General features: G+C 40.7%; 1 protein-coding gene across 21 annotated transcripts in view; it reads left to right on the forward strand.

Moving 5' to 3' along the window:
- Nucleotides 1–26491, forward strand: part of obscn (obscurin, cytoskeletal calmodulin and titin-interacting RhoGEF) — a 241276-nt gene that overhangs the window by 107793 nt on the left and 106992 nt on the right. For 14 of the 21 annotated variants that reach the window (XM_031903695.1, XM_031903696.1, XM_031903701.1 and 11 more), the window contains 8 exons: nt 760–1026; nt 2104–2370; nt 2929–3201; nt 3335–3601; nt 6552–6818; nt 8398–8670; nt 14031–14297; nt 19792–20064. In XM_031903695.1, the coding sequence (XP_031759555.1) occupies nt 760–1026; nt 2104–2370; nt 2929–3201; nt 3335–3601; nt 6552–6818; nt 8398–8670; nt 14031–14297; nt 19792–20064 (2154 nt within the window). The remainder of the gene's footprint in view (nt 1–759; nt 1027–2103; nt 2371–2928; nt 3202–3334; nt 3602–6551; nt 6819–8397; nt 8671–14030; nt 14298–19791; nt 20065–26491) is intronic. The other 7 variants (XM_031903702.1, XM_031903715.1, XM_031903698.1 and 4 more) reach the window with 6 other exon arrangements.

The raw sequence follows: 26491 nt of genomic DNA on the forward strand, positions 1-26491 counted from the left end.
GATTAGGCAGGTTAAAAGATTTAGTCGGATCGGGGACCGTATCGGCTCGTTGATGCGGTCCCTGAACCAATTGCCCCATTGCCGACATTGCCAAGCAATCGGATCTTCACATGTATGGCCACCTTGAGACACGGAGGATGATGGAAGTCAGATAACAGCTGCATCCATCATTTCGTGTTTCTAATAATGGCTAGTTCTCTTTATTTACAGTATATTGGTTTTTGTGTTCTTGTACTCGAACACCTTTGGTGCTGGGGAAGCATGTTTACTTTCTATTTCTAAATGCAGTGAACACTTTAGGGGGCTACCCTTGAGTTGAGTTGTTGGGTATTGGCTCTAAAAATGATATCTAGAATAACTGCCATAAATCACGTCTATTTGCTTAGAGAGGAGACAGAAACTGAAAACAGAAACAGAAAATGGCTTCCTCCATTCAATCGACACTATTTTATGGAAAAGTATCACCCATTGTATTTAGTCCATAGCGTTTGTTCAGACAACATAATTCCTAGCTCTCTATTAGCATGTCTCCTAATCAGTTGAATTGATGACTTGTTACTTCATGGTGCCTTCAAAGAAAGGCCTTGTTGCCACAATAGATTGCCACTACATATTGCCACCACCAGTCTGTCAGAAGCCAAAGAATCTCCCTAGTAAATGTTCAACCAGTAAACAGTAATTAAAAAGCAGTGTTGGGTATCAAACCCCTTCCTACTAGAAGGTCTAGAACCTTTTATAATGAACTCTCTACCATTTCAGCCCCACTTCCAGTCTTTACCAAAAACCTTCTGGATATGCAAGTGGAAGAAGATGGCTCAGTTATCCTTGAATGTGAACTCTCTCGGCCCAACGTTCCTGTGGTGTGGAGGAAAGGCACAGAGCAGATACCTGCCGGTGCAAAGTATGATATCAAGGAAGCGGGAACTGTCCACTCTTTGCAGATCAGTAACCTCAAACCTGAAGACTCAGGCGCCTATTCTTGTGATGTCGGAAATCAACAGACAAAAGCAAAAGTAACAGTCTCAGGTACAACTCTGTAAAATGTAATAGTACTAAGGCAGTCAGGCTGTGTAATGGCTTGCCAGTATTTACAAAGGAAACGTATAATATCTGCCAAAATAACTTGAATACTCACGTTGCAGTGTATCACTGTTGACATCGCCTCTGTTTTAGTCTTTGCACATCTTCTACTGCTATGGTTACCGTATCCTTTATTTTCTCTTCTTTTCATCTATTTCTGACAAAGGTCTTAATTCTTTACCTCTTATTAATATCAACAATAGAGTTCCACCTAATAGAGATCTTTGGCTACTAACAAGAGGTCTGTAAGAAATGCCATCAGATATCTCAAGAGTCACAATATACAGATGAAGAGCAGGCCCGGCCTGGATCAATTTAGAGATTTCCTTGGCAATAGGCCATTCAGTGTTTTAGGATGATTAAGTGAAGAGCGACTGTGTTCTTGATTTGCCTGAAGGCCATTTGTGTTCTCTTCTTATTAATCTTCCTCTTCAGCTGCACACGTGTCCATATTCCAATTAATTAATGTGCCCATCGAATTCCAAACTTTCAACAAAGGATCGTGGGGAACATCCAATGTCATTGTCTGTTCAGGGCAAGCATCAAGGCCACCACAATAATACATTTAATTTGAAACTGTAAGCCCCTTTGCTAGCCTTTGGACTAGAACACGAACCAAAAGGTTGAAAAGAGCCCAATGCCCAAATGTAGTGTCAGAGGGGAAAACTATAGCAGAATTATTGGTGGTAAGTGATATTCCACACGTTACAGGAGGACTGATGGACAATGAGCAAAGCTGTGATAACTTATAGAGCATTCTTCCTATGTTTTATGTAGACATTTGTCGCTTTTCTTATTATTTTCTTATTATTCTTACCTACAGTACCTTGAAGTCTTCTGGTTTTCTTGGTCCTTAGTAACGTGTGTTCTTTGTCTCACCTCTCACCATTGCATCAGTGTTTGTATCTCTCTGTTGGATGTTATCTACATGTATGGTTCAAATTCACACATCTTGAAATACTTACAAGAAAATCTTTCTATAGGGTAATGCCTGAACTAACCTGCTATGTTGTTGTGTTCTAGCCCTCCCAGTAGAGATAACAAAACCTCTGCAGAACGAGCAGGGAGAAGAAACCAAATCTGTTATTCTACGGGCTGAGATCTCTAAAGCTAATGCTCCAGTTCAGTGGAAGAAAGCTGGAGTCGTTCTCCAACCAGGTTCTAAATATGAAATGAAGCAGGCCGGTCATGTGGTGGAACTTCATATACACAAACTTCAGATGTCTGATGCCGGAGAATATACATGTGATACAGGAGATCAGAAATCAATGGCTAATATCTGTGTTAAAGGTTGGTGCGGGCAACGTGATGACCATATTGTAAGATGTTTAATGTACTGTGCCACTGAATGATAAAAGTTTGGAGTTTTGCCTTCAAACATGCCTTGGTTTACATTCATGGTAGCATATGTTTTGGCTTAGAGCAAGGGTCCTTAGTTTTAGTTCCTACCCAATGCTCATATTTTAAGAATGTCTATTATGAAGGCACCATGAGTTGACAATCTATCATGTTTAGGGTTAGACATAAATGTGTTAGGCAAATCCAAAGTCTCATTACTGTACTTTAGAATATCTAGATTTGCTCTAGTGAAGACTCTTCATCTAATACTAACGTGGAACAGTCTGTAAAGGCTGGCAAAAAGACATGTAGCTTGGGCAACTGTGGAACAATGGTCAAATTCTTAGCCATGTTCTTCATGAGTGGGCTTATCATGCAGCATAAAAAACAAAAAGTTCAGAATTTTTTTTTCCATTAGTAGGTGACTTGTACATTGCATAAGCAATAAAATGGAAAGCAGATGTAGATAACAGCAACTAAATGTACGATTTTCCGAATCTTCTGCCTCAGAACCAGAGCCGTTCATTGTTGACCATCTTCAGAACATTTCTGTAGAAGAGGGGGAAGATGCCATCTTCAAATGTAAAGTGTCCAAAGAGAATGCCCCAGACGTACAGTGGTACCTAGCCGGTGTTCCCTTGCAGCCCAATGAAATGAATGAAATTTCGGTGCATAAAGGGAAAATCCACACCTTAACACTAAAAAAGGTGTCAACGGAAGATACTGGGATCGTCAGCTTTAGAGTAGGGCAGAATACAACCACTGCAGACCTTAGAGTTACAGGTAGAGTATATGGATTATCTGCTGGCCTTTCTTTGTGAATGAATGACCCACTTTGTTTAAAAAGTCTCAGTAAATAGTAGAAATAAGTATTTATACATTCTGACCCTATATTATATCATAATGTCAAATGCAGCTATAGCCTTGAACTTTACCAAGAAGCTTCAGGCAGTAGAAGCAATGGAAGAAGGAGTGGCTTTGCTTCAGTGTGAGTTATCCAAGGTCAATGTTCCAGTGGAATGGAGAAAGGGATCCAAGATTATCAAACACGGGGAACAATATGAAATCAGCGTGAATGGATCTGTCCACACCTTACGCATTAAGGACCTCACCTTGGAGGATTCTGGGGAATATAGCTGTTGTGCCCAAAGTGAAAAAACATCAAGTCAACTCCAAGTCAACCGTAAGGAATCTCTCCTATCGCTCATTGCAATAACAATAATAACTTTCAATGTTTGCAAACAGAATTAATCCAAACAACCAACTAAGCCTACTAATAAATACATTGGGGCAATTTTTTACTTTCAAAAAGTCTTCTGTACTTAGTAACTTAGACTTAATGCACTGATAGAAAAGAAGAACAAAAGAAATAGCCCAAAACAATATACTATATATACTCGAGTATAAGCCTAGTTTTTCAGCACCCCAAATGTGCTGAAAAAGTCACCCTCGGCTTATACTCGAGTCGGGTGCCATGGGTCCCTCCATACTAGCACCCTCTGTCTTTTGTGTGCAAATTGGGCCACCCGCAACCAGACCCTCCAGTGCCCTGGCCCACTCCCAAATGTATCTTCATCTACCATCCTCACTTGTCCCATTCTGCACTAGACATTGCACTTTATATTCTATATAAACTATATATAGTTTTGAAGGATTTTAACTCTTTGCGTTTTAGCTTGGTTGCTGATTGAGCTAAGGGGGTAGTACTTTTAAGGTATCATTGTTGATACCATAATGTTTTTGTTGACCCTCTTCTCCGCTTACAGAGCTAGTTTATGGTTTTTCTTTAAAATAAATATTTAAAAACCTATACCCCACTGATGCCTCATTTAATGTAATTTTATTGGTATTTATTTTGATTATTGAAACTTAGCAGTAGCGGCTGCATTTCCCACCCTAGGCTTATACTCGAGTCAATACGTTTTTCCAGTTTTCGTAGGTAAAATTAGGTACCTCTAGTGATGAGCGAATCTGTTCAGTTTGGCTTCACTGAAAAATTTGCGAATCTTTCAAAAGATCCGCAAAACGGCGTGAAATTCGCGAAATGGCAAAAATGTTGTGCGGAAAAAAAAATAGTGTCGCCGCGGCTATTCTTTTGTCGCCCGCGGATATTATTTTGTTGCCCGAAGCTATTATTTTGTCGCACAGCTATTCTTTTGTCACCCGCGGCTATTATTTTGTCGCACGGCTATTCTTTTGTCGCACGGCTATTATTTTGTCGCCCACGGCTATTATTTTGTCGCACGGCTATTCTTTTGTCGCCCGCGGCTATTCTTTTGATGCCCGCAACTATTCTTTTTTGACGCTGGCGACAATATTTGGACGTGCGGCGAATTTTTCCGCGTCAAATTTTTTCATCTGATTCGCTGCGAATCCATGCCTGGCAAAACATTTCACCCATCACTAGGTACCTCGGCTTATATTCGGATCGGCTTGAGTGTTATACGGTAGTTAAACCCTACATACCCATGAATCCTATCAGAATGATGTTAGAAATACCATCTTTGAATCAGAAGGACTTATTAAAGTTACCTAAGAGCTGGGTTAAAGCTGGTACTTGGACTTACCGTTATTCCACTTGGTTAAACTTTGAGGTCCCGGTTTACAATCCCATATAGAGGCGCGTACCTTCCAATATGCCATTCTTTATTGAGCCAAGAGTATGTGCAACTGTATTCCTGCATTACCAGCATCTGAGTGCGAAATGCTTATTAATTTAGTGTTCCGCATTGACTACACTAGAGGGCGCTGGCATACTGCATGTCTTTGTATCTTTATTTAGTGTAATGTAGCTGTGAATTCCCGACACAGAACCTGATATTTTCACAGTACGTTCTATAGAACACTAAATATTCATCTATTTGTTTTGTCGACGTTAAAGTAAGCAATGTTTAGAATTAAGGGGAGATTCAGCATCAGCGCTTTCCTGTTGGCTTTACTTATCTTTCAGTTCAGATGTAGGTTTGACATGTATGTCGAAATATTATTTATAGGCTTAGCTGTGTAATTCTGCAGGGAGGAGGAATTGCCTTGCAAGGGTTGTGAAGACTTAAACCAACATGGCCAAAGTCCAAAGCTGACCACTATGATAGTCACAAAGCACATTGGACATCATGTGTATAATCTTGTATATAATCCCATGTGTATAACCCCTATTATTGTTAACAACAAGGGATTACTATGAATTTGTAATGGCAGCTTGTTTATAAAGTCCTGTGGCCCATCTGGCAGTACTGACTTAAGATATTGGATATAATACATTAAACTTATTATAAACATTAAAATCCAGGTTGCCAAACAAGTGGGCCATATCAAGACAACCTTATTGTTTAAACAAGTGTTCCCCAACCAGTGGCTCAGGGGCAACATGTTGCTCCCCAACCCCTTGGATGTTGCTCTCAGTGCCCCCAAACCAGGGAGTTATTTTTGAATTCCTGACTTGGGGGCAAGTTTTGGTTGAATAAAAACAAGATTTCCTACCAAATAAAGCCCCTGTAAGCTGATAGATTTCATAGAGGCTGCCTAATAGCCAATCACAGCCCTTATTTGGCTCCTCCATGAACTTTTATGGTGCTTGTGTTGCTCCCCAAGTCTTTTTACATTTGACTGTGGCTCCCGAGTAAGAAAGGTTGGGGATCCCTGGTTTAAACCATGCACTAATCATTGGCTTACATGGGGGCCTCCGTGCAGATTGGTTGGTCACAGAGTGACTATAGTGATACCTTTATCCAATGGGATTTTCTTCCTAGCCTAATCAGATATTGATTTTGAAGGTGTTTATGTCGCATCCACAGGGCTGTAATTTCATCCATGAGGGGCAAATTGGCAGCCAGTTTCTGGCACTGTAGGGCCACTGTTAGTTGGGCAGAGATAAGGGGCAAAATAGATTGTGGACAGGAGGGAAGAAGAGGGGGCCTAATTGAGGGGGTTAATGAGATATTTAAAGATGGCTATAGTAGGAACTCTTCCATATTAATGTATAGAATGTTCTCGATTGCTCATTGGCTTGATTAGGTAAGAAGCCATTATTATCTCTGTCTGGTCTGAGTTGTGCTACATCCCAGAAACAAGGATCTGCTGCAGCTGTTATGGGCGTGAATACGATTAACACAAACCGTGTTTATTCTTTCCAGAACTACCAGTGACCTTCACCCAAGAGCTTCAGAATGTGGAACCAGAGGAAGGAGGCACCGCCGTTTTGCAATGCAAAGTATCCAGACCGGAGGCCCACGTGGAATGGAGAAAGGGAGGCCTTGTTTTACAACCCAGTGCTAAATATGAAATGAGGCAAAGTGGCTTTGTCGTGGAATTGCTTATTCACAACTTGGATCTAGAAGACTGCGGGCCCTACTCATGCAGCACAGACGCCGCACAAACATCAGCCTCTGTTTTTGTCCAAGGTAACACAGCACCACTCTTCATACTAATGCTTTGGATACCAGAGACACGTGGAGCAGTTGCATAGGCATCTGGTGCTCAAAGGGTTGAGTCAAAAGTCTTCAGTGCAGACAGAACCAGAATCAGGCAGTTGGATTTCCCATCATTGAAATATTTTGGGGTGTCTGTTAGAGACCTGTTAGAGACATGTATTTTCCACTCCCAGCCTCCATCACGGATTTCCATAGAAAATCTGGCGATGGAGCTGAGGGGGGGCAAAGGAGAAGGGGGGTTGGAACGCTCTTTGGGAGTGACATCATGCGCACGCTGGTACGTTGGTGCGCAGGGTCGGACCCCCCCTGCAGGAGCCCCCCTAACCCCCCTCGCAGGGCCCCCCACCTGACGTCCTCCCTCAAGCGCGCGTAATATAACACGTCGGGAGGAGCGGGCAGGCAGGGGGAGCGCCGGCAAGGGTCGGGTTTGGGCCGCTGGGGCCCACTAGAGCCGGGGCCTACTGGGATTTTTCCTGGTGTCCCAACGGCCCAGTCCGACCCTGTTGGTGCGCGTGACACCATATGCACCATTTGTGTGATGTCACACGCACCGTGCACGACTTTTGGGCGGCACCGGACCTAAATACACCCCTGTACCAAAGTACTACCAACTCTTCATTATTAGGGCCAATGGCATTTCCACATGTGACTGCAATACAAACTAAAAGATTATAAATTCCGGCACAATGGGCCTGATTCAATTCGGTGAGAAGAAGGTTTATCATGTGGAAACAAGGTTCAATCTGGGTTGCAATTTAATTCAGAAAAACATATCTCATGTGAAAACCCTATTAAAGTCTATGGGAAAAAACTGGAATTGTATCTTGTCCATATGTTTTCACGTGATAAACCATAAATAGCTGTTTCTCACTGAACTGAATCTGGCCCAATATCTCAATGGAAACAGGTTGACTTTTTCCCGAGTCTATAAAAGAATGTTATATATATCTGTATGCAAGCGCCAAGTGTTTGTGTTATAACTTTCGATTTAGTGTTCCTTCCACCTGTAACAGCTGTTCTGCTTCTCTGTTTACATTTCGTGCAAAAATATTTGCCCAGGAAAAACGCTGCAGAGGAATTATCCATATTACTCAGAAAAGTCCAGTTGTTTTAGACTTAATTCTACTAGATACTGTATATCATGACCTGGATGAATGAGAATCTTCATAGACATATCCATATTAGATCTTTTCTACTGCAAAAACAATCCGTGCTTGAACCTACAGGGATAATATCTTTTCAGTAAATGGACATTCCTTGGTCGTTAGTATTCCATGTTGACCCAAGGCACAGTTTAAACCTAGAACCTAGAACCTTAGTCCTATAACATCATAATTGTCCATAGAAACAAAAGTTTTTTCAAATGGTCCATTCTCTTAAGAAGTAGAACCTCTTTTTGCTGTAGGAACGTTCCTTCTTCAGTCTTTACTTGACACAGTGGTGCTTGGTGGCCTTGGTCATCTGTTAGAACTAAGACCTAAGAGACAAATGGTATTCACTGTTATTTAATTTCTTTTTTTTTTTTGTTTAATTTTGAAACCTGCCACAGAGGGCAACCTAGAGATAGTTACGGGTTTAAAGAACATGGACGTCTTTGCGGGGGAGACAGCCACCTTCACCTGCAAGCTTTCTAAGCAGGGGACGAGGAAGGCCCAGTGGTGGCTGGACGGGTCTCCCCTGCAGAACAGCTCAATGAATGAGATATCTGTGCTCAACGGCAACATTCACACCTTAACCTTAAAAAATCTGGGAACCAATGACTCTGGCGTTGTCACCTTCAAAGCTGGGTCCCTCATTTCTTCTGCTAAACTGTTAATCAAAGGTATATAAAAAGACTAACATGTATAACCAAGGGTTGCTCAACCCACTTCTTAGTTTTGGTGTTTCCCTCTGTAGAATACGGAATCAAGCTGTTAATAGTTTATTGGACTTTACTGAGAACTTCATGAAATACTCAACTGCATTCCATTCACATCAACCAAATTCATTAGTTATACTGCTGGAGACTGAGTGCTTATTTGTGCCCTGGGTACCCCTGGAACTATAGCAGGGTGACTGTTACCCCAATGTTTCTATATATCTGTAACCTTGTTATGGGCTAAGGGGGCCCAGCCTGAAGGCCAGTTAGGGGGGGATTTGGGGTGAGTGCTTATTTGTGCCCTGGGTACCCCTGGAACTATAGCAGGGTGACTGTTACCCCAATGTTTCTATATATCTGTAACCTTGTTATGGGCTAAGGGGGCCCAGCCTGAAGGCCAGTTAGGGGGGGATTTGGGGTGAGTGCTTATTTGTGCCCTGGGTACCCCTGGAACTATAGCAGGGTGACTGTTACCCCAATGTTTCTATATATCTGTAACCTTGTTATGGGCTAAGGGGGCCCAGCCTGAAGGCCAGTTAGGGGGGATTTGGGGTGAGTGCTTATTTGTGCCCTGGGTACCCCTGGAACTATAGCAGGGTGACTGTTACCCCAATGTTTCTATATATCTGTAACCTTGTTATGGGCTAAGGGGGCCCAGCCTGAAGGCCAGTTAGGGGGGATTTGGGGTGAGTGCTTATTTGTGCCCTGGGTACCCCTGGAACTATAGCGGGGTGACTGTTACCCCAATGTTTCTATATATCTGTAACCTTGTTATGGGCTAAGGGGGCCCAGCCTGAAGGCCAGTTAGGGGGGGATTTGGGGTGAGTGCTTATTTGTGCCCTGGGTACCCCTGGAACTATAGCAGGGTGACTGTTACCCCAATGTTTCTATATATCTGTAACCTTGTTATGGGCTAAGGGGGCCCAGCCTGAAGGCCAGTTAGGGGGGGATTTGGGGTGAGTGCTTATTTGTGCCCTGGGTACCCCTGGAACTATAGCGGGGTGACTGTTACCCCAATGTTTCTATATATCTGTAACCTTGTTATGGGCTAAGGGGGCCCAGCCTGAAGGCCAGTTAGGGGGGGATTTGGGGTGAGTGCTTATTTGTGCCCTGGGTACCCCTGGAACTATAGCAGGGTGACTGTTACCCCAATGTTTCTATATATCTGTAACCTTGTTATGGGCTAAGGGAGCAACCAATCGCCATTTATTATTTACTGGTCGGCTGTTTGATAACAAACATTATAGTATAGTACAGTATAGTTGTTTAGCTGGTTCATGAGAGTTATACAGATTATTGAATGTTAGTTTGGGTTATTTATGGGTTTGTTGGGTTCTTTCGATTGCCAGTTATGTTGGTCTTTAATGTATTATTGAATAATATCTCTTTCATACTGGATATATGGGGCACCAGATGTCAAGAAAATAGATATGGACTTGTGTGTAGAAAAAGCTTCTTACTACCAGATTTATTACCCAGACCCAATATTGATTCATGTCCTATAACTGCTTCATATCATGATACCACCATATGTCTGATACTACTCAAACCAATACATTTTTGGGGAAAAAAAGGAAACCCCATTGATCACACTGAGAACTGTCAATCATTCTTCTTCCCATATAAGGGATTCTGAATTATTCTTTTTTTTATTTTTGGGGTACCATTTTGTATCTCATATAAATGATAACTATATGCAGACTCCATTCCATTCTAGAAATTCTTTTAGATTGGGTTTTTAGTTTTTTCCATTTGTTTTTTTCAACCCAAGCCATACATCATGAAGCATAAAATGCTCTTTATCTGTTGACGAAGACTAAAGGTCCCCATACACGGGGCGATTGTAGCTGCTGATATGGGTCCCTTGGACAGATTCGGCAGCTTATCTGCCCATGTAGGGGTAGGAACGAGGGGCCTACCTGACCGATATCTGGCCTGGCAGATATCGATCGGGCAGGTTAGAAAATTCAGTCGGATCGGGGACCGAATTGGCTCTCTGATGTGGCCCCCGAACCGGCTGCCCCATTGCCGCCAATATAATTAGCCTACACGCTCCCAGATATCGCCCACCCGTAACGTGTATGGGGACCTTTAGTTGTTGCTGAGATAGAATTTGGAGATATATAGTCTATATCTATATAACAATTCTCTGCACTACACCTATAGGAGGAATCACTCCTCAGGTACAACAGCTTGCTTCTCGTGATGGGAAACTACTAAGTGCCTTATTATATCCTTCCAACTGAAGTTTTGCAGAACTAATGCTATCTGCCGCCTTTGCGCATTTTATTACCAGGCTTTGAGCCCCTGCTGCTTCCATATAAATATCCAAACGCTTGAGTCGTTTCCAAGCCACTCCCACTGTGCTTTCCATCTATACCAGGGGTGGGGAACCTATGGCTCAGGAGCCAGATGTGGCTCTTTTGATGGCTCTTTTGATGGCCAAATCTTTAATAAAAAAAATAACGGGGGGGCGTGGCCTGTGCTCGGCGGATAGAGGACATGTTCTAAGCCTTGGAGCACCTCTTCTATCCGCCGAGCGCAGGCCACGCCCTCCTCCGTGTCCGGTTGCACTTAACCAGGGCCCAGGGAACTGAGAGGGACATTGGAGCCTGTGACAGTTCACGCTTGAATTGAAAATAAAATGTGGCCAATATGTCTCTGTTGGGGCTACAAAGAGAAGCCAACTGTGCACTGTGCTAGGTAGCCCTCTAGTTATACCACTAACAAGCCATATTGAACAGCCGCATCGTCCTCCACAGGCAGCAAATCGAGGCCCCGGCTTCGGCCTAGCTCCTGTCGGCCATTGTATGACTCTCATGGAATTACATTTTAAAATATGTGGTGTTTATGGCCAAAATGGTTCCCGACCCCTGATCTATACCATCCTCTGCCATTGCCGTGATGCTTTTCCAATCAGAATGTCCCAGCTCTCCCAAAGTGATCAATTTCAAGTCATTATAAATAAATGGTTGAAATAATAATTGACTTATTATATATGTACAGAGTAGAAATAGCTTTAATTAAAAAAATTGTTTAGTTTTGAAACATTCATATCCTCTGTGAAGAGCCGGCAGATTTTTTTTTTTTTTTTTTTTTTTAAAGCTGCCAGATGCCACTCTGGGCACAAGACCAGATAGTCATGGAACATTTATATTTTTCTACATTGCTAGAGGAGGAATAAATGGATATTTAAATTGAAAAATGCTTAATTATAATTCAGTGACCGTGAACAGAAACTTAACTATTGAGGAAGCAGAGCCAGAGCCTGGCCCGAGGGGCAAGGAGCCCAGGACTATGGGGTCAGCTTCAGCTCTATAGGTGCATAGAAATCCCCCCCTGAGAGCGGATGGAGAGCAGTTTTATGGTATCTCTCTGTACAGGCTATGAGCAAACTTAGGGGGCTGTTCCTGCTGAATTGTGCTTAGTACAGGGGAATCCCTATGTGCCATAGTTTTATGGTATCTCTCTGTACAGGCTATGAGCAAACTTAGGGGGCTGTTCCTGCTGAATTGTGCTTAGTACAGGGGAATTCCTATGCTGCCATAGTTTTATGGTATCTCTCTGTACAGGCTATGAGCAAACTTAGGGGGCTGTTCCTGCTGAATTGTGCTTAGTACAGGGGAATCCCTATGTGCCATAGTTTTATGGTATCTCTCTGTACAGGCTATGAGCAAACTTAGGGGGCTGTTCCTGCTGAATTGTGCTCAGTACAGGGGAATCCCTATGTGCCATAGTTTTATGGTATCTCTCTGTACAGGCTATGGGCAAACTTAGGGGGCTGTTCCTGCTGAATTGTGCTTTGTACAGGGGAATCCCTATGTGCCATAGTTTTATGGTATCTCTCTGTACAGGCTATGAGCAAACTTAGGGGGCTGTTCCTGCTGAATTGTGCTTAGTACAGGGGAATCCCTATGTGTCATAGTGTTATGGTATCTCTCTGTACAGGCTATGAGCAAACTTAGGGGGCTGTTCCTGCTGAATTGTGCTTAGTACAGGGGAATCCCTATGCTGCCATAGTTTTATGGTATCTCTCTGTACAGGCTATGAGCAAACTTAGGGGGCTGTTCCTGCTGAATTGTGCTTAGTACAGGGGAATCCCTATGTGCCATAGTTTTATGGTATCTCTCTGTACAGGCTATGAGCAAACTTAGGGGGCTGTTCCTGCTGAATTGCGCTTAGTACAGGGGAATCCCTATGTGCCATAGTTTTATGGTATCTCTCTGTACAGGCTATGAGCAAACTTAGGGGCTGTTCCTGCTGAATTGTGCTTAGTGCAGGGGAATCCCTATGTGCCATAGTTTTATGGTATCTCTCTGTACAGGCTATGAGCAAACTTAGGGGGCTGTTCCTGCTGAATTGTGCTTAGTACAGTGATTTTGTATTTGGACCTCAATCTATGATATTATTCCCCATGCCAATGCACAATAGTATCATGTTATAACCCTGGGCTGCTATATTATGCCCCCTTATAGCACCTTGTGATAGGATAATAACACAGTGAGAGGGTTATAAGGGTGATAAGGAGGCATTTTACCAGTCATTCTGAGGCACAATGGAAGCTTAGACAAGACTGAAATGGACATTTAGTTACACCCATAAACAAGAACTGATAAACATAATAAAAATAATATTAGGAAATAAACGCATATTCAGCATTCAATATTTCCATCAGACAACTTCACAATAAATTAAATATAATATATAATCCCAATTCTTGGGTGAAACTGTATCCTACATTTATGCATTTAACTGTTGGATTAGAAACACCAAATCATGGGAACCATCTGAAAAGTCATTGGGGGTCATTTATCAACATTGGGCAAATTTGTCCATGGGCAGTAACCCATGGCAGCCAATCAGATTGTTTCATTCATTGTTCCTCCTGCAGCTGGCTGGAAAAAGCCTTTCACTGATTGGTTTCTATGGGTTACGGCCTATAGGCAAAATTGCCCGGTGTTGATAAATGAGCCCCATTGTCTTTTTGTTTGAATGGACTCTAGAACATAGTGGGCTGTATATGCTATTGGGGCAAACCTTAATACTTCTTTGTCACTGTGGTTGAGCACATGGAGCACCGGGACCAATTAATTTGCACCGTTTGGCACCATGCTGTATACAAAGAGTTCCATAAGGTATAAGCTCATTGCACTCTTGGATTTTGGCTGTTCCACCACTAAAATGGCTAACAAAGGCTTAATCCACCAACCATCCCGCTTGCTGATTAATGCAAACCGCTTCACTGCTTTCGGCCAATAAAAAGCTGTCGCTGTCATTTTCATCAAGACCCTTTAATGCATGTCCAATCTGACATTGGTTGACAGATCCAACCATTGAGGTGGTCAGCCCAATGAAGGACCTTGCCATTGATGAAGATGACACCGCAGAGTTCATCTGCCAATACTCTAGGCCCGCGCAGGCCCGTTGGAAGAAAAATGACCTAGACGTTTGCGCTGACGGCGAGCGAATCGTTCTCGAGCAGGACTGGAATGTAGCCAAGCTGACCATTAGATCTGCCGTCCCAGAAGATAGCGGAATCTATGTGTGTGAAGCTGAAGGCACTAGAGTTGTCGCTATGCTTGAAGTTGAAGGTGAGGTCTTCCAGCACCAACGGAAGACTGCCGGCGTATTGCTAACCATGCATTGCAGCAAGCCAACCATGTTGTGTTGGAACTGGGGTAAAAAAGAAAATATTGAGTATCTATAGGTATCCCCCCAATACTAGGGATGCACCGAATCCAGGATACGGTTCCGTATTCGTCCAGAATTCGGCCTTTTTAGACAAATCTACGGTCTTGGCTGAACCGAATCCTAAAAATCATATGACTTTTTAGGATTCTAATTCGGTTCAGCATTCAGCCGAATCCCTGTCGGTGGATCCGGGGGTTTGGCCAAACCCAAAAAACTGGATTCGGTGCATCCCTACCCAATACCAACCCAAACATTCATTAGCTCCCTTGTCTTTGGTTGGTGTGGGATGAGATATATCTCATAGAAATGGGGTCATTATTTCAAACAGCAAATGGCTAGTCATTTGAAATACAGGTATAGGACCCGTTATCCAGAATGCTCGGGACCAAGGGTTTTCCATATAAGGGGTCTTTCCGTAATTTGGATCTTCTTCACTTCAGGGAATCATTTAACCATGAAATAAACCCAATAGGGCTGTTCTGCCCCCAATAAGGGGTAATTATATCTTAGTTGGGATCAAGTACAGGTACTGTTTTATTATTACAGAGAAAAGGGAATCATTTAACCATTAAATAAACCCAATAGGGCTGTTCTGCCCCAATAAGGGGTAATTATATCTTAGTTGGGATCAAGTACAGGTACTGTTTTATTATTACAGAGAAAAGGGAATCATTTAACCATTAAATAAACCCAATAGGGCTGTTCTGCCCCCAATAAGGGGTAATTATATCTTAGTTGGGATCAAGTACAGGTACTGTTTTATTATTACAGAGAAAAGGGAATCATTTAACCATTAAATAAACCCAATAGGGCTGTTCTGCCCCCAATAAGGGGTAATTATATCTCAGTTGGGATCAAGTACAGGTACTGTTTTATTATTACAGAGAAAAAGGAAATCCATTTTAAAAATCTGAATTATTTGATTAAAATGGAGTCTATGGGAGACAGGCTTTCCGTAATTCGGAGCTTTCTGGATAACGGGTTTCCGGATAACGGATACCATACCTGTATTTATATTTTTAGTTCTTTTTAACCTACATTGTAGAAAACCTGAGATCGTTTCCCAGTACAGGTATCGGACCCCTTATCCGGAAACCCGTTATCCAGAAAGCTCCGAATTACGGAAAGCCTGTCTCCCATAGACTCCATTTTAATCAAATAATTCAGAATTTTAAAACTGATTTCCTTTTTCTATGTAGAAATAAAACAGAACCTTGTAATTGATTCCAACTAAGATATAAATAATCCTTATTGGATGCAAAACAATACTATTGGGTTTCATTAATGTTTTATTGATTTTTTAGCAGACTTAAGGTATGGAGATCCAAATTACGGAAAGACCCCTTATCCGGATTACCCTTGGTCCCGAGCATTCTGGATAACGGGTCCTATACCTGTATAAAGGGACAGGTGGCAGGATAATCTTGTCAAATACAGTTGCAGGGATATTAATCTTCCTACATCTTGTTCTGTCTTTGCCATAAAGCAAACACTAAGGGGCTGATTTACTTACCCACGAACGGGTCGAATGGAGTCCGATTGCGTTTTTTTTGTAATGATCGGTACTTTGCGATTTTTTCGTATGTTTTGCGATTTTTTTCGGATTCTTTACGAATTTTTCGGATCCAATACGATTTTTGCGTAAAAACGCGAGTTTTCCTATCCATTACGAAAGTTGCGTAAAAAGTTGCGCATTTTGCGTAGCGTTAAAACTTACGCAAAAAGTTGAGCATTTTTCGTAGCGTTAAGTTTTAACGCTACGCAAAATGCGCAACTTTTTACGCAACTTTCGTAATGGATACAAAAAACTCGCGTTTTTACGCAAAAATCGTATTGGTAACGAAAAATTCGTACAGAATCCGAAAAAATCGCAAAACATACGAAAAAGTCGCAAAATGTTCGTTTTCAAGTGGGAACTTTTCCAATTCGGGTCGGATTCGTGGGTTAGTAAATCAGCCCCTAAGAATTCCTGATCTAAATGCATTCCTATTGGACAAGACTTGGAGATATAAAAATATCTTTTTTTAAATCTCTTTTTTAATATCAGCAGTGAAACAGTTTACATTTGTGTTGAAAGACTTGACTATAAATAGCTTTTATATAAGAGGTGTGAAGAAAAGCGTCCTTGAATGCACCAACCTTTATTTCAGTGATACTGATCTAGTAAATACACAACGTTTATATAAATATAATGCATAGAAATCTATATATATATATATATATATATATATATATTTCTATGCTTATAATAGAAATCTGCTCAATTGTGTCTGTGTGGTGGGGAAGATGGTGCATACTTATGGGAAAGTGAAAATGATCTGTTGTAGCCTTTGGCGGTAAAGGGAACACTATTTTTGATGTTCGACTTCCTTCATTTTGCTACAGTAATGATCTTATGTTTCTTAGAAGAATCAGAACATTCATTAGATAAAGTAACAGGGGAAAAAAAGCTTCAGGGTCAGTGTTCCACCCTTTTCAACATTTACTAAGTAAAGTCACAATCTGCTTCTTATGCATACAGTCACGAACAAAACAAATCAGCAGTCCACTGAAAAAGCCTCTGTATAAACAAACACTCTCTTCCGCCAGCTGCAGCCCATTAGGCTGTGAGATAAGGAGAAGTTTATTTTTAAGAGGGATTCTCAGGGGACGGCTGATTTGTTTTTAGCTTGTTCAAACCAAAAGTCCAGTGTAACTTTACTTTCAATTTTATGATTTGGCCCTGTTTAGTGAGAATAATGAAATTCAAAAGCATTGAAATTTCCTAAATAAATTGTATGTTGAGCATAAAGTTGGTTAATTGATGTTGAAAAGGGGGGTATGCTGCCCCTACCTAATGTAAGAAAAAAGAATAAAGACAATTTATGAGTATAAAATTAAACGACAGGCTGACTGTAAGTAGGGTGATGATATCATACATTCTCATGATCTAGAAAGCCAAAGCAGCCAATCAGCAGTCAATGTTTGTTCTTTGAAAACAAACATCTGATTAGTTGTGAAAGTGAAACCCGTCAGGGGAGGACACAGGGTCAGGTCTGGCCTGGGGCCCACCGGGTATTTCCTGGTATCCTGGCGGCCCAGTCCGACCCTGCCTCCACAGACCTTCATCAGTAGATAAAGAGGGAATGTAACCATTATTCTAGAACCCACAGATGCTACTTAATAAAAAGCTCTGAGGGATATATAGGTAGTGATGAGCGAATCTGTCCCATTTGGCTTCGCGGAAAATTAATTAAACTGCTGAAACATTGCTGCGTGACACAACCACAACTTTTTTTGCCACAACAAAAATCGCCAATGGCAAAATGCGGTATTTCGCTCTGAATCCACGCCTGCCAAAAATATTCGCTCATCACTAGATACAGGTAGTTCTGAGAGGTGACATATTTACACCAAATTATCAGTCATATTAAGGAGCAGATCTTTATACACAAGCCTTCAATGGATACTTCATAGCAGCTGCAAGCAGGCAGGCGCCATTTTGTGGACACTGCCAAAATGCCAAAAGCTTGTTTATGTGCCAGAATGGGGACCTGATGCACATGGGCTACACAGTTAGATAGTGAGGAGAGAGGGGGGGGGGGGGTAGTGACTGCTCAATGGAAAGTGAAAGTAATTCTCTGCTCCGCCTCTATGCCTAAGGCGGGGCAGGCAATATATGATTGACAGCTAGGATTATAATGGGTATGGATGTGTTAATAAAAAAAGGAATTTGGGTTTCATGTTTATTATACAGCTTTTTATGTCTGGGTGACAGTTCCCCTTTAATCTACTTATGTACCCATGTCTCAGCCACTCTTGGAACCATTAAACATAGGATCAGCAGGTGTTTATGAGATACGTGAAACAATAAAAGCCTTTGCATAGCTGCTACTGGATGGGAAATACTGGGCTAAATTAGATCATAACTACCTTGGCATTATCAGTGACGCTATTCAGAGCAGGGACACTTCTCCACTGAGATAGAAGGAAACCATCATTCCTTTTATGAACAGAGCTGATTTTCCATTAGTGTAAGGGGCTTCTAATGGGCCAAAATGAGGGATTCCTCACAACAGTTTCATTCTATTAGACAAGAAGCAAATTGGGTTGTAGCCTAAATCTTTCCAAGTCCAGTATTCCAGTTCAGCTACCTCCTTCAGGCAGGCTGTGACTCCTGTGCTCCTGTTGTAGTACTAATTGCATGTAGACATCATATAAGATAATGGGGGACACCTGACACTGCAGGGCGAAGCCCTTTTTCAAGTGAACAACAAAACATCTGAACGAATAACAGTTAAGTGGTTCCAAGACCCAAGTCCAACCTCCCCCTTATCACCATTGGTTCCAAGCAGTCCAAGGGAGGGGTTACTGCTTCAGGGCACTCAGTTAGAAGCCTAACCCCCCCCCCCCAAAAAAATAACAAATAACATTTAAGTGGTTCCAAGACCCAAGTCCAACTGCCCCCCTTAGCGCCAAGAGCCAAGTCCAACCTCCCCCTTAGCACCATTGGTTCCAAGCTGTCCAAGGGAGGGGTTACTGCTCCAGGGCACTCAGTTAGAAGCCTAACCCCCCCAAAAAAAATAACAAATAACATTTAAGTGGTTCCAAGACCCAAGTCCAACTGCCCCCCTTAGTGCCAAGAGCCAAGTCCAACCTCCCCCTTAGCACCATTGGTTCCAAGCAGTCCAAGGGAGGAGTTACTGCTCCAGGGCACTCAGTTAGAAGCCTAACCCCACCCCCCCTAAAAAAAAATATTTTTCCAAAAGTCCAAAGTTATTTTTTATACATGGCCCAGGAACTACCAAGCAATTGGTCTTCCACCATAGTTTAGCTTTAAAAGAAAAACATATTCCAGGCACAAGCACACATGATGCTGACCAAGTCTCACTAGGGCAGTTCATTTACTGTATATCAGTAAAAGAACAGAGGTTACCAATACAAAACATTTTACACTCCATGCATCATTTAAACCATTAGACGCTAAACTGTTCAGTTTTTTTTATCCATACTGCCTCCTGGGTTGTAGCCTAATCCCTAGGTCTCCGCATAAGCTCACATTGATCCATTCCTTGGCCCAGGGCCCGGTTTATTAGATCCTATTAGATGTCCTAATTTCATAAATATTTCCTGGTTTTGTCATTTCCACATTTGCATCAACACAGTTTGGTCCAAATGGAAATCTGAGCCAACCACTGTGTGCGACTGGTTGACTTTCATAAATGGAAAACCTACATCCCCCAGACTCAACCTAAAGATATAGAACTGGAAGATAAGCCATAAAGTATATGGTTATATATCATTAATACCATATATGTTTCTCTACTGTATAAAAGTCCTACGTAGGTTTTGTCGCTTTCTTGATTCTGGTAATCAAGGTTTTTTTTCCTTTGTTTTGTCCGTTTGGTGCAATAGCCAAGAATAAAGTGCTGCAAGAGCTGGAGAACATAGATGCAGTAGAGGGAGGTGAAGCTCTTTTTGGGTGTTATTTGGCCAAGCCTGAGAGCTACAACTATAACTGGCTGTTAGATGATGAACCCGCGAGGACATCAGAAAACATTGAGATGATTTATTTTGAAAATGGTCGAAGGCATCTTCTTTTACTGAAGAACCTCACCCCCCAAGACAGCTGCAGAGTGACTTTCATAGCGGGCGAGGCTGTCACTTCAGCCTTTTTGAATGTGCAAGGTAAGCACGACACTCAGGCTGGCATGTTCCCATTCGGCATGGAGACCTTTATTGGGGAACTTTTTGACATTAATGGGCTTATTTATCAGTTTTCGAGTTTGTGAATTCGAGTTTGTTTTTCTAAATTGACTAAACTCGCATATCAAATGGTCACTTTTTCATTATTAAGGAAAACTTGCTCAAATAAAAAACTTGAATATCTCGTATTTTTTGAGCTCTACAAATAGTGATGGGCGAAATGTTTCACCAGGCATGGATTCACGGCAAATTTCCGTGTTTCGCCATTGGCAGATTGTTTTGCAAAACAGATGAAAAAATTTGCTGCGCGTCCAAAAATCCAAGAATAGTCACGCGACAAAAGAATAGTCACGCAACAAAAGAATAGCCATGCGACAAAAGAATAGCTGCGGGAGACAAAAGAATAGCCGCAGGCGACAACAGAATAGCCAGGCAACAACAGAATAGCTGCTGGCGACAAAAGAATAGCCGCGGGTGTCAAAGGAATAGCCGCAGGCAACAAGAGAATAGCCGCGGGTGACAAAAGAATAGCCACGGGTGACAAAAGAGTAGCTGTGGGCGACAAAAGAGTAGCTGCGGGCGACAAAAGAATAGTCGCGGGCAACAAAAGAATAGCCGCAGGCGACAAGAGAATGGACGCGGGCAACAAGAGAATGGTCGCGGTGAACAAAAGAATAGCCGCGGGTGACAAAAGAATAGCTGCAGGTGACAAAAGAATAGTCGCGGGCGACAATTTCTTTGACGCACAACATTTTCGCCGTTTCGCGACAAGAGAATAGCTGCGGGCAACAAAAGAATAGTCACGCGACAAAAGTATAGCTGCGGGAGACAAAATAATAGCCGTGCGACAAAAGAATAGCTGCGGGCGACAAAAGAATAGCTGCGGGCGACAACAGAATAGCCACAGGCGACAACAGAATAGCCGCAGGCAACAAGAGAATGGCCGCGGGCAACAAAAGAATAGCCGCGGGTGACAAAAGAATAGTCGTGGGCGACAAAAGAGTAGCTGCAGGCGACAAAAGAATAGTCGCAGGCGACAATTTCTTTGACGCACAACATTTTCGCCGTTTCGCAAATCTTTTGAAAGATTAGCAAAACAGGACAGATTCGCCCATTACTATCTACAAACTCAAAAAATCGATTTTGAGATTATGGCTTGACTTTGCCTATGACAACTCCCACTAAATTCTATAGAAACTTGCAACCTTTTACATGGCAAATAAGTAAAGTAAACTAGGATAATTAAGGGTTAAATACAATTCTCAACTTCTGTGTCTGTGTGGCAAAAAGTCACGTGATATTAAGGATTCGGCTTTGGTTCGGCCAGGAGCGTGGATTCCGCCCAATCCAAAACCGGCTAAAGAAAAGCCTGAATCTTGGCCAAATCCCGACCTGAATCCTGGATTTGGTACATCCCTAATTTTTACATTCAAGTTTTTGGGGGTTTTTTTACACTTAATAAATTCCAGATATTCGAGTTTTCGAAGCATAAATGCCAAAAAAACTCAAATAAAGAAAAAAAAAAAAAACTTGACCGTTGATAAATCACAAATTGCTAATTCTTATTCAAGTTTCCAAAACTCAAATTTACACCCAAAAACACTCGAAAACAAATGAAAAAAAATTCAGCATCTGAAAGCTGCCAAATTCATATTGAGGTCAGCGGAGTTGTATATTTACAATTCAGGCTTTTTTTCAATTCAACTTGTCAAGACTAATTTGAAATTTGGCAGAATTATTGAAAAGGAAGAGTAGAATGTGATTTTACTGCGTTGGGTTGTTTTTTTCCTTAGTATTTAGGAAATGACAAGACGCCCATGTGATTTTGACTAGTGACTATGTTTAGAATGTGTAACTAAAGAGTAAAGCAATATTATAGCATCAAGGTCCTCTTTCCTCTACTGCTAACAGATGAATTTGAAATAAGTGAATTCCAATTTAATAGTAAATATATATACATATAAATAAAAAAAAATACTACACGTATGGGACCTGTTATCCAGAATGCTCGGAATCTGGGGTCTTTCCATAATTTGGATCTTCATACCTTATGTCTACTAAAAATCATTTAAACATGAAATAAACCCAATAGGGCTGTTCTGCCCCCAATAAGGGGTAATTATATCTTAGTTGGGATCAAGTACAGGTACTTTTTTATTATTACAGAGAAAAGGGAATCATTTAACCATTAAATAAACCCAATAGGGCTGTTCTGCCCCAATAAGGGGTAATTATATCTTAGTTGGGATCAAGTACAGGTACTGTTTTATTATTACAGAGAAAAGGGAATCATTTAACCATGAAATAAACCCAATAGGGCTGTTCTGCCCCCAATAAGGGGTAATTATATCTTAGTTGGGATCAAGTACAGGTACTGTTTTATTATTACAGAGAAAAGGGAATCATTTAAACATGAAATAAACCCAATAGGGCTGTTCTGCCCCCAATAAGGGGTAATTATATCTTAGTTGGGATCAAGTACAGGTACTGTTTTATTATTACAGAGAAAAGGGAATCATTTAACCATTAAATAAACCCAATAGGGCTGTTCTGCCCCAATAAGGGGTAATTATATCTTAGTTGGGATCAAGTACAGGTACTGTTTTATTATTACAGAGAAAAGGGAATCATTTAACCATGAAATAAACCCAATAGGGCTGTTCTGCCCCCAATAAGGGGTAATTATATCTTAGTTGGGATCAAGTACAGGTACTGTTTTATTATTACAGAGAAAAGGGAATCATTTAACCATGAAATAAACCCAATAGGGCTGTTCTGCCCCCAATAAGGGGTAATTATATCTTAGTTGGGATCAAGTACAGGTACTGTTTTATTATTACAGAGAAAAGGGAATCATTTAACCATTAAATAAACCCAATAGGGCTGTTCTGCCCCCAATAAGGGGTAATTATATCTTAGTTGGGATCAAGTACAGGTACTGTTTTATTATTACAGGGAAAAGGGAATCATTTAACCATTAAATAAACCCAATAGGACTGTTCTGCCCCCAATAAGGGGTAATTATATCTTAGTTGGGATCAAGTACAGGTACTGTTTTATTATTACAGGGAAAAGGGAATCATTTAACCATTAAATAAACCCAATAGGGCTGTTCTGCCCCAATAAGGGGTAATTATATCTTAGTTGGGATCAAGTACAGGTACTGTTTTATTATTACAGAGAAAAGGGAATCATTTAACCATGAAATAAACCCAATAGGGCTGTTCTGCCCCCAATAAGGGGTAATTATATCTTAGTTGGGATCAAGTACAGGTACTGTTTTATTATTACAGAGAAAAGGGAATCATTTAAACATGAAATAAACCCAATAGGGCTGTTCTGCCCCCAATAAGGGGTAATTATATCTTAGTTGGGATCAAGTACAGGTACTGTTTTATTATTACAGAGAAAAGGGAATCATTTAACCATTAAATAAACCCAATAGGGCTGTTCTGCCCCAATAAGGGGTAATTATATCTTAGTTGGGATCAAGTACAGGTACTGTTTTATTATTACAGAGAAAAGGGAATCATTTAACCATGAAATAAACCCAATAGGGCTGTTCTGCCCCCAATAAGGGGTAATTATATCTTAGTTGGGATCAAGTACAGGTACTGTTTTATTATTACAGAGAAAAGGGAATCATTTAACCATGAAATAAACCCAATAGGGCTGTTCTGCCCCCAATAAGGGGTAATTATATCTTAGTTGGGATCAAGTACAGGTACTGTTTTATTATTACAGAGAAAAGGGAATCATTTAACCATTAAATAAACCCAATAGGGCTGTTCTGCCCCCAATAAGGGGTAATTATATCTTAGTTGGGATCAAGTACAGGTACTGTTTTATTATTACAGGGAAAAGGGAATCATTTAACCATTAAATAAACCCAATAGGACTGTTCTGCCCCCAATAAGGGGTAATTATATCTTAGTTGGGATCAAGTACAGGTACTGTTTTATTATTACAGGGAAAAGGGAATCATTTAACCATTAAATAAACCCAATAGGACTGTTCTGCCCCCAATAAGGGGTAATTATATCTTAGTTGGGATCAAGTACAGGTACTGTTTTATTATTACAGAGAAAAGGGAATCATTTAACCATTAAATAAACCCAATAGGACTGTTCTGCCCCCAATAAGGGGTAATTATATCTTAGTTGGGATCAAGTACAGGTACTGTTTTATTATTACAGAGAAAAGGGAATCATTTAACCATTAAATAAACCCAATAGGGCTGTTCTGCCCCAATAAGGGGTAATTATATCTTAGTTGGGATCAAGTACAGGTACTGTTTTATTATTACAGAGAAAAGGGAATCATTTAACCATGAAATAAACCCAATAGGGCTGTTCTGCCCCCAATAAGGGGTAATTATATCTTAGTTGGGATCAAGTACAGGTACTGTTTTATTATTACAGAGAAAAGGGAATCATTTAACCATTAAATAAACCCAATAGGACTGTTCTGCCCCCAATAAGGGGTAATTATATCTTAGTTGGGATCAAGTACAGGTACTGTTTTATTATTACAGAGAAAAGGGAATCATTTAACCATGAAATAAACCCAATAGGACTGTTCTGCCCCCAATAAGGGGTAATTATATCTTAGTTGGGATCAAGTACAGGTACTGTTTTATTATTACAGAGAAAAGGGAATCATTTAACCATTAAATAAACCCAATAGGACTGTTCTGCCCCCAATAAGGGGTAATTATATCTTAGTTGGGATCAAGTACAGGTACTGTTTTATTATTACAGAGAAAAGGGAATCATTTAACCATTAAATAAACCCAATAGGACTGTTCTGCCCCCAATAAGGGGTAATTATATCTTAGTTGGGATCAAGTACAGGTACTGTTTTATTATTACAGAGAAAAGGGAATCATTTAACCATGAAATAAACCCAATAGGGCTGTTCTGCCCCAATAAGGGGTAATTATATCTTAGTTGGGATCAAGTACAGGTACTGTTTTATTATTACAGAGAAAAGGGAATCATTTAACCATTAAATAAACCCAATAGGGCTGTTCTGCCCCCAATAAGGGGTAATTATATCTTAGTTGGGATCAAGTACAGGTACTGTTTTATTATTACAGAGAAAAGGGAATCATTTAACCATTAAATAAACCCAATAGGGCTGTTCTGCCCCCAATAAGGGGTAATTATATCTTAGTTGGGATCAAGTACAGGTACTGTTTTATTATTACAGAGAAAAGGGAATCATTTTTACAAATTAGAATTATTCTCTTATAATGGAGTCTATGGGAGATGGCCTTTACGTAATTTGGAACTTTCTGGATAACAGGTTTCTGGATAAGGGATCCCATACCTGTACTAAAATATTTTGCAAAACTGTGTGTATGGGAGCAATGTCAAACCTGCCATTAATGCTCCCATATGTTCCAGTTAATGCCTGAGTTGAAGTTGTGCCAAATTAATCATATTTGTTTACCTTTCTCTAAAGCAACTCGTTTGGAAAGTGCTAATTAAGTTATCAGATGGTATCATTATTAATGTGTGGTATGAAAATGGGCACCTAATGTTATAGATTTTTTTACTGTCACAGTTACGTACCAGAGTCAGTCAGGAGATCTGTGAAACCTATTAACATCCATTAATAATGAATAAATATTATTAAGTATTTGCTAGATTATTTTTAATCTGATGTATAGAAACAAATAAATAATAAATATTTCAAATAGGGGTCACTGACCCCTGGCAACCAAAAAACTATCACCCTTTGAGATTACATTTTCTCGTTATTGCTACTTTTTACTGTCTTCCTATTCAGTCCTTTGCCTGTTCATAATCCAGTCTCTCATTTAGACCACTGCTCAGTTGCTAGAGTAAATAAGACCCTAGCTACCAGATAAAGAGCTGAAATACTACAAAAAAATAAAAAATGAAGACCAGCTGCAAGTCATTGTCATTTTGAAAAAACATTTTATAAATTTAGTTTCTTTCCTCTGATTTAATTAAAATGTAAAAATTTTACAGGTATGGGACCTGTTATCCAGAATGCTCGGAACCCAGGGATAAGGGAGCTTTCCGTAATTTGGATCTCCGTAACTTAAGTCTGCTAAAAATCATTTAAATATTGAATGAGCCCAATAGCATTGTTCTGCCCCAATAAGGGGTAATTATATCTTAGTTGGGATCAAGTACTGGTACTGTTTTATTATTACAGAGAAAAGGGAATCATTTAACCATTAAATAAACCCAATAGGGCTGTTCTGCCCCCAATAAGGGGTAATTATATCTTAGTTGGGATCAAGTACAGGTACTGTTTTATTATTACAGAGAAAAGGGAATCATTTAACCATGAAATAAACCCAATAGGGCTGTTCTGCCCCAATAAGGGGTAATTATATCTTAGTTGGGATCAAGTACAGGTACTGTTTTATTAT

The sequence above is a fragment of the Xenopus tropicalis genome, chromosome 6 (assembly GCF_000004195.4).
Source record: "Xenopus tropicalis strain Nigerian chromosome 6, UCB_Xtro_10.0, whole genome shotgun sequence".
Classification (NCBI taxonomy): Eukaryota; Metazoa; Chordata; class Amphibia; order Anura; family Pipidae; genus Xenopus; species Xenopus tropicalis.